This window comes from Polypterus senegalus, chromosome 8 (genome assembly GCF_016835505.1).
Source record: "Polypterus senegalus isolate Bchr_013 chromosome 8, ASM1683550v1, whole genome shotgun sequence".
Taxonomy (NCBI): domain Eukaryota; kingdom Metazoa; phylum Chordata; class Cladistia; order Polypteriformes; family Polypteridae; genus Polypterus; species Polypterus senegalus.
The window spans coordinates 154,068,686-154,084,792 of NC_053161.1; the positions used below are offsets into that span (position 1 = coordinate 154,068,686).

The following is a 16,107-nucleotide window of genomic DNA, read 5'->3' on the forward strand; positions in this document are numbered from 1 at the left end:
TACTTCACCCTTCATTTGTGAAGGTCCCAGGGGCACGTGCATAATGTAGCCTCCACTTTAGTGCTGGTTGTGAAGGAGTCCCCCCCATAACAGTTCAAGGTTCAGGGCCCTGAAAATGCAGGTCCGCCACTGGGTCAGGGATTACATTTAATAAGATGGATGTTAAAGAGAATTGTAAAAAAAAAAGATGATGTTGTCAGTCCTTCCATTAAGTAGTCCTCGAAATTGTCTTCTATGTGGTTCCAGAACTCTAATGAAAGAATAAATCAGTCCAATAAAACTCAAACACTGGCACAGTGAAAAGGGAAAAAAGAAATATCTGCGAGAAATCCAGAAATGAGTTAAGCTAATGGCGTGGGACCCCCTAGCGTCAGGCTGGTAACGCACGTCGCCCCGTTGGCTTCCTCGGGTCGTTCTCCATGTCTGAGGATCTCACGGTGTGGCACTGAAGCAGGGCACTACAGGGCAAGGTGCGCTCCACTCATTCTTTCCTTTCGCCTGGCAGGTTCAGCAAGATAGTTGGTTTGTAGTTTTAAATAGCCATGGAAAGCAGAACTGTCAAATATCGAATTACTCCCACGTGATTCAAAATGAGGAAATGTGTGTCAGTAAATAAACGATGCTCGCGACAACGTAAACTGCACGTCGGCAGGGAAGCATTAAGGGTCAACTCTAAAGGCTTCTCAAAAATGGCACAAGTGAACGTGTGGGTGAAGCGACTGCTCATCATTTTCAACTCCGTGTTTGCGGTAAGTGACAGCAGAATGAAAACACAGGTGAACAGGTGCAAGACATATTTATGGACAGAAATGTGCAAAATGCGATGGGACGGCATTAGCTGCATGCGCTAAGCGACTTGTAAAAACCGACGAAGTCGCATTAACTTCGTTATTTTTAGTGGCGCTCGCTATTTATTTTATTTACTGTACATTATTGAAACTGTCTCGTCTAATTTAGAGTCAGAGGAGCTAAATCCGTCACATGGGCGACCGTTAAAGGTGCTTTAAAATAAACATCGACTGGTCAAACAATATAAATGTAATAATTAATAAATAAATAAATTTTAATGAAATGGCAAGGGGTGAAAATCAGTTTCATGCACATACGAAACCTGTCGAACTTCCTTCTAGTGCAACGCTTTAAAAGTGAATGACAAACGGAAGCAGATTAAAGTCTAAGGGCTCCATGAGCTGTGAAGGTCACTGGGCATTAAAAGTCAAACGTGTAATTGACACGGAGATTTGAATATTTTTAACGGCTCAGGTCAAATATTTAAAAGTGACACCTTTAACTCCCTGGTTCTTTTGGCCCTTTACTGTGTAGTGCTGTAATTTATGTCCCCACCAAATACACTTTACGCTCGCTTTCTGGTGATACAGGAAAAGAAGCCGAGAAAGCTTGTATATTGTAATCTTTTTAGTTGGCCAATAAAATGGGTTATTTTGCTTGAATGCTCGCTACATCCAAAGAAAGAAAGCGTTTCCGTTAGTTCTCAGAAACCCCTTAGCAAAGTATTCGATTGGACGAATGGACTCCCCGATTGACTTGAGTTCTGTCACTAACTTGGAATCGTAATGTGATAATAAGACAGTGCCATGATCGTGCGGCAGAGTGCTGTGGAAATGGCGAGTCTGAGAGTTTCATCCGTGTTCGCGTATGTTTTATACCCACATCCCCAAAGACTTGAAGATTAGATATTTGGCGATTCCAAAAGGCAGCGTCTTTACCTGAATGGATGATGATCTGGCGCCTTGTGTAGAACTGATTTTCTGTTTTGTTCTTGTTGAGTTGAAGAATATTACATTTGTTATTTAAAATCGACATATAAATAAAGTATACAATGATGATGATGATGATGATGATGATGCAGAGCAGAAGCCCAGTCAGATACTCGAGTTCGCTTTTAGTCCTATTGGCTCAGACGGTGCCTTTCCTTTCCGCATTCCGTGTGGGTTGCGCACTTAAACTCGCGTCCCGAGAGCCCAGGAGAAGGAGTGCCGCCCGAGAGAAAGGAATCCCTTACACCAAGGGTGTCGAACTCCAGCCCTGGAGGGCCGCAGTGGCTGCAGGTTTTCATTCTAACCATCTTCTTAATTAGTAACCAGGTTTTGATGCTAATTAACTTCTTTAGCCTTACCTTTAATTCGCTTCACTCAGGCCCCTTCGTTGTTTTTTCCTTAATTAGCAGCCGGACAGCAATGAGACATAAAACAAGCAGGACATGACCAGCTCACCTGTACCCATCAAACAAAATCTGAAAATAAAGATGAAGGTCTCAGTAAGATTGATCCCTCAGGTTACCAAAACATTTTAGGAGTTCTTAGAAAAAAACAGAATATCAACAGTTTTGGAAATGTCTGCTGTGGCAAAAAGAAATCAGCAACAAGCCATGGAATTGAATAACGGGTTTAATTAACAGCAAGAATCAGCTTCTCATTAAGGAACCGGTTGGAGTTTGAAGCCCCAATTTAGCTGGTCATCTGTTGGCTCGTTTTCAGGTCTCATTTCTGTTTGGCTGTCATTGAATGAAGAAAAGAATCAATTCAGAAGACTTAATCCTTAAAAACAGGGCTATTAAAATAGAGGGAAAAGAAGTTATCTAGCAGTGGAAACTGGTTACTGATTAGGAAAAGGGTTAGAAAGAAAACCTGCACCCACTGCGGCCCTCCAGGCCTGGAGTTTGACACCCGTGCCTTACACCATCCTTACTCACACGGTACCACGGTAAAAAAAAACTTTTAGCATGATCAATACAACATTCATCCATCCATCTATATTCTGTACTCTTGTTGTCTTTGACAAGGTTCAGAGCCGACATTTAGCTTTAAACTTAATTCTTCAACAAGAAACCGTGGACACTTGTTATGGACACAGATGTTAGATGTTACAAGATGTTTGAAGATTTTTCTTCATGTAAAGAACTGTAGACACATGGAATGAATTATTGGCAAAAGTCTTTGGGAAACCGACAGATCTCGAGATGATGTAATTTTAGATTATTAATGGAGCTTATAGGCTGAATGGCTTGTTCTCGTAGCTAATGTTCTAACTTTCTATTAAGAAGCCAACCATGCTGGGTTGGAACATTTGTTCAGACGAATTCATGCCTACCATAAAATAATAATAATAATAATAATAATCTCAGTGCTCATGGCTGAGAAGGATAACAGGTGACAGTTGACAGTTGAAATGTGGCCCTCCACATCATACAATATTCCGAGGACAGGAATACTTGGGCGAGGTGATCACAAATGCCGCCTGTCTGTTTGCATCTGTTTTGGTTTTTTAAACAACAAGGCTTTTGGGCAGAGCCGTGCTTCATAATGCAAGTAAAGAATGTTGCCAGCTTGTCTTTGCCATGTCTGCCATGTGCCGATGCTTTTTTGCCTATTGGACTCCCGCCTGGCTGTTAATATGAGCGCACCCGGGCCCGGGCTGGGGTACACTCTTAAACATAAAGGTGTCAGGGTGGTTCTTCAGAAGGATGCCCCCTGGCACCTTTATGTTTAAGAGTGTAGCAAAGACCAGAGGACCCCTTCACATGAAGGTTCCAGAAAGAACCTTTTTATTTATTTGGATCCTCAGGTTTCATATAATAGATAACCATGATGAGATAGTAACAGATTTGTGAAATCCCAATGGCTCCTGATTTTTAAAGGACTCATTTCCTGCATAACATCTCACGGGCTCCATCCAGATTTTCTTAACCTGTTAGTGGCAGGCTAGCATATACCATACATTAAAGATTGTTTCTATTCCACATATTAGGAAGTCTTTCGCAGCACACAGAACCAACTTCATAGGCAAAGAGCCTTTCCCAGAATGCAACGGTAAACCACAAACCTGGGGAAAGAACCACAAAGTATCTTTAAAGAACCTTTATTTTTAAGAGTGCAACCCAAATGCTCCAAAGTTGGTTTCTGAATTGTTTGAGGAATATTCCTCATCTGACCTAGTCAGTGCATAAACCTTATTCTTTTTACAGGTTTGGAATATCTCTTTAAATTTAGCCCTTACACAAATTAATGTAAAAAGGAGCAGAAAAGGGCAAAACCATAATATGTAACAGATGGACATGTGCAGTATTAGAAAGATCAATATACTTTATTATGTTCACTCCCCAAAAAAAGAATTTAAGAAACATTAGGCTAGTAAAATGGGAGTTATCTCACAAAGAGAAAGTTATTTGTTGGGAACATTTACCAATAAACACATAGTAGCACAATCGAGCATGGTAGCCATCCCCTTTGTTATTGTTATCAATGAAGACAAAGCACTGAGGATGATGAAGCTTTATGTATTTTTTTTGGTCAGTGGATAAATCTCATTCTTTTTACATGTTTTGAATATCTCTTTAAATTTTCCAGTTAGTTATACCTTAGTCCTTACACAAGTGAATGTAATAAGAATCAGAAAAGGGCAAAAGCCTAAAATGTAATAGAGGAACATTATAGATAAAGATGCTTTTTCTGATGTAGCGTGGGAAACAAATTTTTCCAGTATATCAGAAAAAAAAGAGAAATAAAATACATCAGCTTCCACATGTAACCAAAACCCACAACATTCAGAGCAAAGCAATTTATTAAAAGACTAGAACATTCTTTACAGCTGTACAAAGGACTGGAGATGGCTTGGATCACAATGCAACAAAATGGGGCGGATATTTATGCAAATACAGGATAGTCAGATGAATAAAACTTGTTTACTTTAAGCTAAATGAACCTTCCTTCAACGGCTTGTTTGTGATAACTAAGGAAATGATGTCAAGGTAAATCCAAAAAGTTATTTAATATTAACAAAGGGCGGCACGGTGGTGCAGTGGTAGCGCTGCTGCCTCGCAGTAGGAGACCTGGGTTCATTTCCCAGGTCCTCCCTGCGTGGAGTTGTTCTCCCCGTGTCTGCGTCGGTGCTCCAGTTTCCTCCCACAGTCCAAAGACTTGCAGGTTAGGTGCACTGACGAATCTAAATTGTCCCGGACGTGTGTCTGTGTGCGTCTTGCGGTGGTCTGGCGCCCTGCCTGGAGTTTGTTTCCTGCCTTGCACCCTGTGTTAGCTGGGATTGGCTCCAGTAGACCCCCGTGACCCTGTAGTTAGGATATAGCGGGTTGGATAATGGATGGATGGAATATTAACAAAAAATATGATCTCAAGTTATATTACCTTAAATGAGTTTTTTTTTTGTTTTGAGAGAGGTTTAGGGAAGTTTTTTTTCCCATCTTGTAAATAGAGAAGTTAGTTTGTTGAAGTTATTACTGTGAATATTTACAACAGAGCTGTTAAAAAGGTGCAAACAGATTATCAAAGTCCCTGATCCTCCCTGTGTGGTAGCACTTTGTGTAGTGGGCAAAGCACTATATATCCATCCATATTATTATTATTATTATTATTATTATTATTATTATTATTCATCCATCCATTATCCAACCTGCTATATCCTAACTACAAGGTCACAGGGGTCTGCTGGAGCCAATCCCAGCCAACACAGGGCACAAGGCAGGAAACAAGTGCCAGCCCACCACAGGGCGCACACACACACACACACACACACACAAACACACATACACATACACACATACCCACAAACCAAGCACACACTAGTGATAGTTTAGGATCACCAATGCACCTAACCTGCATGTCTTTGGACTGTGGGAGGAAAGCGGAGCACCCTGAGGAAACCCACGCAGACACAGGAAGAACATGCAAACTCCATGCAGGGAGGACCCGGGATGCGAACCCAGGGATGCGAACCCACGTCTCCTAACTGCAAGGCAGCAGCGCTACCCACTACACCACCATGCTGTCCCCAGTGCTGTATAAATGTAATGACCCTAGCGCTATATAAATGTAATGAATTATTATTATTATTATTATTATTATTATTATTATTATTATTATTATTATTATTATTATTATTGAAAAAGATGATTCGCTGTGGCAACCTCTAATGGTAGCAGCCAAATGAAGAAGAATTATTATTAATATTATTAATATTATTATTATTCATCCATCGATTATCCAACAAATCCTGGGCAGAGTTCAAGCCCATCGCAGGGCACACACTTGTAGTAGCAGTAGTAGTAGTAGTGGTAGTAGTAGTAACATAAAGATTTCTAATAATTTGAGATACTTAATGCCTTCCAAGACCTGTAAGTGCCGAGTCCCTGATCGTGGGCTCAAATGCAAGTCTATCCATGCAGAAAACTCTTGAAAATGCTGGTTCTTTCATGACACTTTAGTGAATTGTGTGGTTCCTCACTGAACCATTGCTTGACAAAGAGGCATTGCATTCTGAGCAGGATTCTTTGCACTTACAATTGGTTCTTTGAGCTTTGAAAAGGTTCAGAAATCTTGAATGTGTTGTAGGCTGACTCGTAGGATAGTAACAGATCAAGAAGACATGAACTGGGCCTACAGTATGTGGTTGTATGGAGTCCTTTAAAATCACAAATGTTTTAATCTTTTCATGGTTATTTATGAACCCTGATATGGATCTAAAGAAATAAAGTTTCTTTCTGGAACATTCACGATATTTTTGTGGAGAACCAAAAGTGGCCTCATTCTGAAGCACCACTCCAGCAGTTTGATTTTTAGGAGTGATGGAGCAGCAGACAGCAGGGTCTTTTCCTTAAAGTGCTTTATTGTTTCCAGTGGGTGAAGATCTATCTGACTACTAGTAAATTAGTTACAATTATTAATGATTGAGGCACAAAGAAGATTTTTGTCAAGATTTTCATTCCAGATCTAACTATAAGCAAGTGCAAATCCAGCATTGACGTCTTCTTTCCCATGCAGGCCTCAAATTGTGAATATTCACAGTCAGTAGTTAGGCAATGCCAGGAAGTCTTACAATTTTGGTCATTTTTGTCATGCTCTTTTTTTTAAACCTGGGCTTTATTCCTTCATTATCAACAAGATGATAATGATTTGTAAAGCGGGATATATAGGAATGGTCTGTACCGGCAATAAAATTTGGGGAGAATATTTATAACTGCAACATGCTACAGAGAGGTGAGCAGGCCATTATGGATATCTTGTTTAGTGCTGTATCAGACAGCCAAAATTGCTTATTTATTTACTTGGTTGCTTGTTTATTTATTTATTATTTGCTTGTTTTTTATTTGTTTTGGCTTGCTTGTCTGTAACTCCTGGATCCTTATTCCTAAAGCGTGAGGTCTTGCAGGCCCTGCAATCGGAAAGGCTAGTGAGCCTGAACCCAAGTCCTTAGGTTTCCATACACATAAGAATTCACCAACGAGAAGCCCACTTGTACCCTTAGCCTCTGCAATGGGTCCCTGACACGTGAAGAGGATTACTTGCGTTCTGTTTAGTGTCTTGTATTTACCCCTTTTTGTGACACCCATTTCACCCAACCTACCTGGATGGGGGATTCTTTTTTGAATTGCCTTTCTCAAAATTTCTTCCGTTTTCTTTTTCTAACAAGGTTTTTTTTTTTCTTATCTTCTTAGAGAGTAAAAGCTGGGGTATCAAAAACAGGGCCTGTTAAAGGCATTCCTTCTGTGATTTGGGGCTATAAAAGAAAGAAATTATTGTTGATGTTGCCATTGACAGAGAAAGGCGCTCACTTTGGGGCTGAACTTAAATGTTTCAGAATTTTGTGCACCTCGTTTCCACAGAGAAGTCAATCTCAAAGAACCTTATTCGGAGCATGAATTTAATTTAGACGGGTATGAGAATGTCGTACAGTATATGAATATTTAAATTCATTTACAAATGTGTGTTTTGTTTTTTTTTCATTGAATGTACGGTGTCAACCCACTGATCTTTGCTTCAGGACGATTTAAAACCTTCAGTGCCCTTGTCGGAAGTCCTTAATCCGGCACAGCAGGGCGCTAACATGAGGATATCCGTACGGTATTGTACACCGTGGCACCCTTAAGTTCTTTTCATTCCTAAATCCACCTTTTAAACCAGTTAGACGCGTTATTGTAGGAAACTGCGAGGCCGCTCCTGTCAAGTGTGCACACACAAAGGCGGCACCCGGTTACCATATTGCTCCGTAAACCTCACAACAATGTTCTTGTGCCTATTTTAAGTGACATTTGCTCACAATACGTGTAGTTACGTGTGACCCGATTACTGTTTGGCACCTTAAGTCTGCGCGGTCTGACAGTTTCATTCTTTTCGTCCTCCTCTCACGAGCTTTGAACCCCTCCCTCTTTTCCAGTGAACCACTAGGTGCATAGCCGGCTTTATGTCAAGGGGCGCAGTTTTCTGTGCCATCTTATCGTTTGAAGGCTGAAGATTCCGCCGTGATACTTGACTCTGCCTGCACTGCGCTAGGCGAGCGACAAGATCGGTGGAGCCCAGGTTAGCTCGGAGCGCGGGGCGCCTGCAGTGCGGTGTATACCAGGACCACTCTCTGTTTTAGTGATAGCGAACTAAAGACGGGACTCCTTGAAATAAAAGATTCACAGTCTTGAACTTTTTGGTGTTTTTATTTTCAATAGAAGCCAAACAATAGTTAGTCGAAAGGAGAGCCCACAGATGGCCTAATAGCTTAACACCATTTGAACCTTTGTACTGATTAGCTGTTTAAAGAAAAGAAAAGAAAAAATAAAGTTCTGAGATGTTAATACATATAGAGTCACGTGTACAAAATATTGAATGCTGGTCTTCAAAATATTTTCCGAATGAAGATAATCAGCAGTTCTGGAAATGTCCGATGCGGCTAAATGAGAACAGTAACGCATCATTGCGCTAATAGGTTTAATTAACAGTATGGTTAGCTGGTCGTCTGTTAGCTCGCTTTGTTTATAGTTGTTCAGAGAGAAAAGAAAAAGTCCTTTTGTATAATTGGACCTATAAATGTCAATGGAAGCAAAATTGCACTTTCAAGAAGGCTTTAATGTTAGAACGTTCTGTTTTTTATCCATCCATTCGTCCATTCACTTTCCAACCCGCGATATCCTAACTACAGAGTCACGGGGGTCTGCTGGAGCCAATCCCAGCCAACACAGGGCACAAGGCAGGAAACAAACCCCGGGCAGGGCGCCAGCCCACCGCAGTTTTGTTTTTTAACGGATTCCTATTTATTGACAAACAATTCCCAGACCCGTTCTGATATTCCGACATTTGCCCGTTGTATGTCTCTGCCCACTCATTTTAGTCTTCCTAATCATTTTTACCGTTTCTTAATATTGGTACCCTGTACCATGACAGCAATAACTCAAAATATCCAAACTTCATTAAAGTGTCAGCTTTGATATTAATTGGAAAACGGTGCAAGAGGTCCTACTCTTTAAGTCTCGCGATAACTTTAATATTAATAGGGAAGCGGATAGCAGAGCCCCCTTAGTGGAGAAGAAAAAGGTAAGATTTCAGTCACAGACTGCTTGTTTGAGTCAGAGTATCAGTCTGTAAAAACTAATAAGTATTGCAGCGACCTCCGCGTCAGGTTCGATAAGAAGAAAAAAAACAGACGGACGAAGTAAGACTTACAGAACAGTTTATTTGAACAGTAAAGAAGAAAGAAAAAAAATACAGGGTTGAAACAGCAAAAAATAAAAATGAACGTCTTTGACTTTGAGCTATTTACAGTCTCCTATTGTTCTGTCATAGTTGTGGTCCTGAGAGACGCCGTTAAAGAAAAACAAAAACAGAAAAAGAAAAACACCGACTTCGTTACCCGACAACAGCTTCTTTCTAGCCACTTTTCCAACGAGCCTGTGAACCCTCGTCCCGTCAGCCCTCAACCCCCCCATTCCACCTCAATCATACCCCCGCTGTCAGAACTCCGCGCTGAACTCCGCGCTGTACTCCGCCCTCCCACAATCTACATGGCGGACTTTCCCTTATCAGATATGCAATAATTAAAATAACACTAATAATAAATAAATGTATAAATATACAGTATACATATTATTTTTATTATATGCTGTACATATATATCCGTCCATTTTCACTTTACTTTATACTTTGCTTTTATTTATAGATTTTTTCCTTTGACAGATAAACAACATGCCATGACACATATACATACCGTATATACTTACACAGTATGAGGAAGCTGAAGCACACCCCAGCAATCACAGGACACAGCTCAGGACAGGTTAGGTCGGGGAGCATGAACTGCTTCAGCACATTGCCACACCCACCACATGGCGAAACAGCTCGGAATCCTGGTTGGCAACCCCCCAGGCAGACGCGCGATCCAGTCCCACCTTCCGGAAATGACTCTTCATCTGTCGCAGCCAGGTGTTACGTGGGCGTCTCCTTGGCCTGGTCCAGCCACTCGGGCCCTCAACAATAAGGATCCTGTGAGCCGGATCACCCTCGGGGACGCCACATGGCCGTAGTGCAACGTTTCTCAACCTTTATGTATTTGCAACCCGAGTTTTCATAACAGTTTTAATCGCTCCCCCCTAACGTTTTTTTGAAACCCTAATAAAATGTATTCCTATATTTTTTGCTGCCGATACACAGCTACAAGTTTTATTATACCTACTTAACTTTAATCAACATTTATCTAACTCTATATTTATTTTTCTAGTATCAGAATGTAGTTAAGTTAATTTGTTTTGGTTTCAATAGATGTATTTTTCATATTTACGATTCTTGTTTTCTTTTTTTCACATCTTCGTGCCCCCTTTTTTGTTACTTCAGGTTGCGAACCGCCATCATAGTGCCATAACTGACAGTCCCTCACAATGCAGGTAATGTGCCTCATTCGGGGCTCCGTGAACAACTGCTTATTCGATACAAAGGACACAAAGGATATAGGACACAACACGGAAAAAAGTAACACCTGAACAGGGGGGCAGCCCATCTTAGGGTGAACACACACACACATCAGGGGCCAATTTTACAACACCTGTCCAGCTAACTTGCATGTCACCGGAAACCCACGTGAATGCAGGGAGATCATGCAAACCCCATGCAGAGAACACCTGGGACGTGAATGGTGACCTCATGACAGCAGCTCTACTACTGCTCCACTCCACAGTGCCATCCTTAAGTACAAAATCCATCAATCTGTTATTGAACCCATGTCAGTACCCAAACATGATGAAGGAAATTCTCTAATTTTCATATAGCACATTTTCAATCCAGAACATTCACGCCCTTTCAGACTTGCAAATGTTTTAATCAGGTTACAATAGTTTAAACCCTAATTCTAACCCTAACTGATAGTGCCGTCAGAGGGAGCCAACAGCATACACGTTGCCAGGAAAAATGGGGAAAGTCGGGAAATTCATTAAGGCAGAAGTTGGTTCTGTTAACTTATTGGGGAAACTAGGGCACTTGAAGACAATGACTGGACACAGGTGGAGCATCGCATTCATCACACGTCTCACTCTTTGAGCTGCATGGATACTACTCTTCATCACTTGCGCCTGGTCTCTGCTCTAGTGAGTGTTCCCTGCAGGATAAAGACATGGACGACATCACAAATGACAGGAGGCCCTTCAGCCCTTCAGGCTTGCTTCACTCCTTATAGATTAGTGTGTTCCAGATTCCATTTATATCAGGTGCTCTCTTTTCTCAAATGCTCCACTATTGAACCCCATTGTGACTCTGTAATTGAGTCATTTGTCCTGCTGGTACTCTTTTCTATCTCCTGCAACTCTTCTATATCTCTTAATTTAAGACGCACCTTTTTATTATGAGAGCTGCTATATACTATAAAGTTTTTGTTATCACTGAAATTAACTTTGGTTTAAATTCAAGATATCAAGACTGTCAGTTTTAAAAGACCTTTCAGAAAAAAAAAACCTTGTATATCGGTCTTCCTTCAGTAATGTCTGGATATGGTGATTTCTTTTTCAGGTCGCTGGATGTCTGGTCTTCCTGATGGGCGTAATTGGCAAAAAATATGTGCATGAGGTAAGATGGGCTTTGATCACAACATCCGTGACACTGTGCTTTATACTGTTGGTAAAGTCTGATTCAGATGCTCTTAACTGGTTGGTCGTTAAGAAACCACTTAAATAAAAGTGGGCGTGGTCACATTGTAAATTCATGGCCCTTTCAGAGATACATCATGTCGACTTCTGGGCACCATAATGTGCTGGCCTTAATAAACAGTTGTAGATTGTTAACATTGATGAGGGTGTGAGCCTGGTAATGGCTGCACTGGCAATTGGAAGGTTGCCGGTTCGAATCCCGTAAATGCCAAAAGGGACTCTGCTCTGCTGGGCCCTTGAGCAAGGCCCTTAACTTGCAATTGCTGAGCGCGCTGAGTAGTGAGAAAAGTGCTATATGAATGCAAAGAATTATTATTATAATATTATTATTATTATTATTATTATTATTATTATGTGATGAAATAAAGGCACACATCAGTGTATGAAGGGAAGTCACTATTAGGCAGTAGACAAATGAACAGATTACTAGACAGTAGGGGTTAATGGTGGGTGGGCTATGCCAGTGAAAGACTGACCCTGCTCACTCACAGAGTAAAAAACAAATGCGTTGGCTTCTGTTGGCCTGGAGCTTTTAAGGACCATTGAGTTTTGGGTCCATTCCATTGATCTGTTATCTCATTTATCCAGTCAAGCATTTTGTGGGGCTCTGGAAGCATTCAGTTTAAGGCAGGAACCAACACTAAGCCGAGCAAGGGGGCATCACAGGGCACAGCCAATGTTTCCCATTCACTCATTTAACACCAACTTAGTTACCGGTTAACACAAAATATCTTTGGGATGTGGAAGAAAACTGGAGGGTGCAAGGGAAAACTCACACAGGCACCAACAGCATGTGAAGACTCCCCACAGGCAGTGCCCAGGCCCAGAATCTAAACCCATGAACAGGAAGCTGTGGGACAGGTCCTTGTGCTAGCAGGTCCATTACTAATTCTGTTAGTGCCACTGGGTAGATCAGAGGACTTAATTATATTCTCAGACCTGTCCAGCATAATCTGACAGATATCTTGTCTCTTTTAGGTGGATCGGGAAGAACAATATGGGAGGAACACCCTGATGACCATTGGCGTGGTTACAATTTTTCTTGCCTTTCTTGGAGGATATGGTGCCAAGTCAGAGAATAAGTGTATGCTCTTTTCTGTAAGTGCCGGATGACCATTTGTCCAGTTACATTAAGTATGTAAAGCTTTCTGGGATTGCTAATTTTAAAAGTGATTACATAAATGACTGCTAAGAACAGAATAGAACATTAGGTCATGGCAAGGCTGTGCTCCAAACAATAAACTTCATTTATCAGCAGGAGGTTTTAGGGGAATGAGTAGTGGGTCTGCTCCTGGAAGTTCTTTTTATATTTTCCTGTCTATGTATCATCATCTGTAAAATGAAGGTGTCTGATGAACGGTTAAGAAATGTTTGTCAACCTGCCATGGTTCCTTGATGACTTTCTCCTGTAAAGCAGATATACTGATTGACTACATAACTGCATTGGTTCATGTTCTTCAAGAAGATGAACAGGTCTAAAACATAAGCCTATTTTAAAAACATACAAGCCTCACTGCAACCTATGAAATATGTTTAAAGAGAAAAGGCGCTATATAAAATAACAGAACAGAAAAAACCATACATGTACTATCTTTAAAGAGGCCTCCTCAATGTCCAGAAGCTGTGACCTGAATGCACACAGGTTACCTCAAATGCTGCTGCTGCTGCTGATTGGGACACTCTCTTCCATTTTTATTTAGTTAATTTCAGTGACACACTTATCAGATCTCCATTATGACTTTCTGTTACGTATGTCCACTAGGCTCATAGTGGTCAGTTGTTTCCACCTTGTTTCATCTGCTTCTGAATTATGGACTTCCTCTCTGATCACTCCCAGAGGGTAAGAGTAGGCCCCTAAATGCCCTCATCCTCAGCACTGGTACTCCACAGGGCTGCATGCTGAGTCCTCATCCTTTAATTTATACCAATGACTGCACCCCCGCACACTCCAGCAATGGCATCTTGAAATTTCCACTTACCAGGATGAGGGCTGTCAGGGTAGTGCAGAGACAGCAATCTGGTTCTCAACACCACCAAAACCAAGGAGCTGATCATCAATTTTAATAAGAAGAAAATGGATATTTGGCTCCTTTTCATTGGCGGGGGTATTGCGTGGAGAGGGTCTCGGCCTTCCAGTTTCTTGGGTGTGCTCATAGAATGACCTGACTCAGAGTGCTAACACCACAGAACTGATAAAGGCGGCAGGGCAGAGACTTTACTTTCCGAGGATCCTCAGGAAGAATAATTTCACCCAAAAACTGCTTGTGTCCTTCTATTGCTGTTCTGTATTGAGCATATTGACTTAACTGCGTCTGCGTGCAGTTTTGCCAGCTGCACAATGTCAGACAGGAAAGCCTTCCAGGGGGTCGTCAACACGGCCCAGAAGATTATCAGATGCCCCCTCCCATTCCTGGAAGATCTTTACAGTTCCCACTGCCTTAAAAAGGCCCAGAGCATAATTAAAGATTCATCCCATCCCAGTCACTCTCTGTTTGAATACAGATAAATATTTTAAAAAACAGTTTTCACTTAAAGGCTTTGACTGCATTAATTTATGCTGATCATATTGTGAAACCCTAAAGGGAAAAATTATGCAATGAATACCAGCAGAACGTGAACAGAATGTTTTGTATGTGTGGTATGATGTGTGTTTTACTTTTTTACCTTCAGAATTCCCTTTTATGGGCGGCATGGTGGCACAGTGGGTAGCGCTGCGGCCTTGCAGTTAGGAGACCCAGGTTCGCTTCCCTGGTCCTCCCTGCGTGGAGTTTGCAAGTTCTCCCTGCATCTGCATGGGTTTCCTCCGGGTACTCCGGTTTCCTTCTAAAGACATGCAGGTTAGGTGCATTGGCGATCCTAAATTGTCCCTGTGTGTGTGTGTGCGCCCTGCCCAGGGTTTGTTTCCTGCCTTGCGCCCTGTGTAGGCTGGGATTGGCTCCAGCAGACCCCCATGACCCTGTAGTTAGGATATAGCGGGTTGGATGATGGATGGATCCCTTTTATACATTTTTTCATATTTCTATAAGTTTATAGTTTTATAATTTTGTGTTCTTTTGCACTGATAGGTTGGCATTCAATTCCGATGTATATGTACAATAACAATAAAGATATTTCTTCAATTTGCCACTTTGAGTGCAGACAGGTAAAGCGACTCAGTCAGGGTAATATGGAAAGTCAGAGGTAGGAACTAAACCTGCAGTGTTCTCCTTTAATACAGTGTCTTTCATAAGGCTCTTAACAGGTGCAGTTCAATCGTTTCCAAATTTCCATATTGTGAGCAACTCCATAATATTTTGTGTCATATAAGGGGAGCCAGTTGTAAATATTATAAAAATAGCTACCATGTCATTTATATAGCGACTTTACACAACAGAGTTATTTTCTTATATATTCTTACAAAGCTCACACTGTAGCTGAACTGACTCACTCGGGGTCACACATGCAGTAGGGGATGAACCGCCTCTTTTATATAGTGCCTTTCATAGTAAACCCCATTCTAAGATACTTGTCAAGCTCAATTTAATTGTGATTTGACTTTGGATTCCATGAGCAGTCAATGGAATAAGTGAAAATTGCTACCATTCCATTTTATATGGTGCCTTTGCATACTAAAAATCATCCTAAGGCATTTTAGATTTGTTTCTCTATTTCTTCAAAGTGGGAACTCTAGACTAGAGTCAGTAGTGAGGACCCGATCTGTGACATTTTAATAGTGTCTTTCCAGTTTGTGAACTTTTGTTTCCATATTTTTACAATGTGAGAATTGCAGATGAACTGACTTATGTGGGAGAGCAGATGTTTTTTCTTATTGTTATTATTGCAAGGCTTTTGGGCTTAAGTGCATTTGATTGAAAGCTGACAAAAGTCATGTCAGCTACGTTACATTAAGTATTCAACGTTTTCTGGGACTGCCAAGGTTAAAAGTGCTTGCATAGATGTCTGCTAAGAAAAGAATAAGACATCAGGTCAACCATTAAGTACCGTAATCTGCTGGGCGTCTGGGAGAAATGAACAGTGGGTCTGCTACCGGAGATTTTCAAGAATTTTTTTTATTTTTGTTTTCTCGACTAATTTATATCATCTGTAAAAAAAAAATGACTTTGATGAACTGTTCAGAAATTCATGTCAACCTGCCATGGCTCCTGGATGCCTTTCTCCGATACACTCTTAAATTGTTTTAATAC

General features: G+C 41.1%; 1 protein-coding gene across 1 annotated transcript in view; it reads left to right on the forward strand.

Annotated features, from left to right (window-relative positions):
- Positions 1–609: 609 nt before the first annotated feature.
- The window catches only part of LOC120533226 (tetraspanin-8-like), a 35,319-nt gene continuing 19,821 nt past the window's right edge, over positions 610–16,107 (forward strand). The window contains exons 1-3 of the mRNA XM_039760002.1: positions 610–749; positions 11,787–11,843; positions 12,902–13,021. Coding sequence (XP_039615936.1) covers positions 690–749; positions 11,787–11,843; positions 12,902–13,021 — 237 coding nt within the window. The 5' untranslated portion in view covers positions 610–689. The remainder of the gene's footprint in view (positions 750–11,786; positions 11,844–12,901; positions 13,022–16,107) is intronic.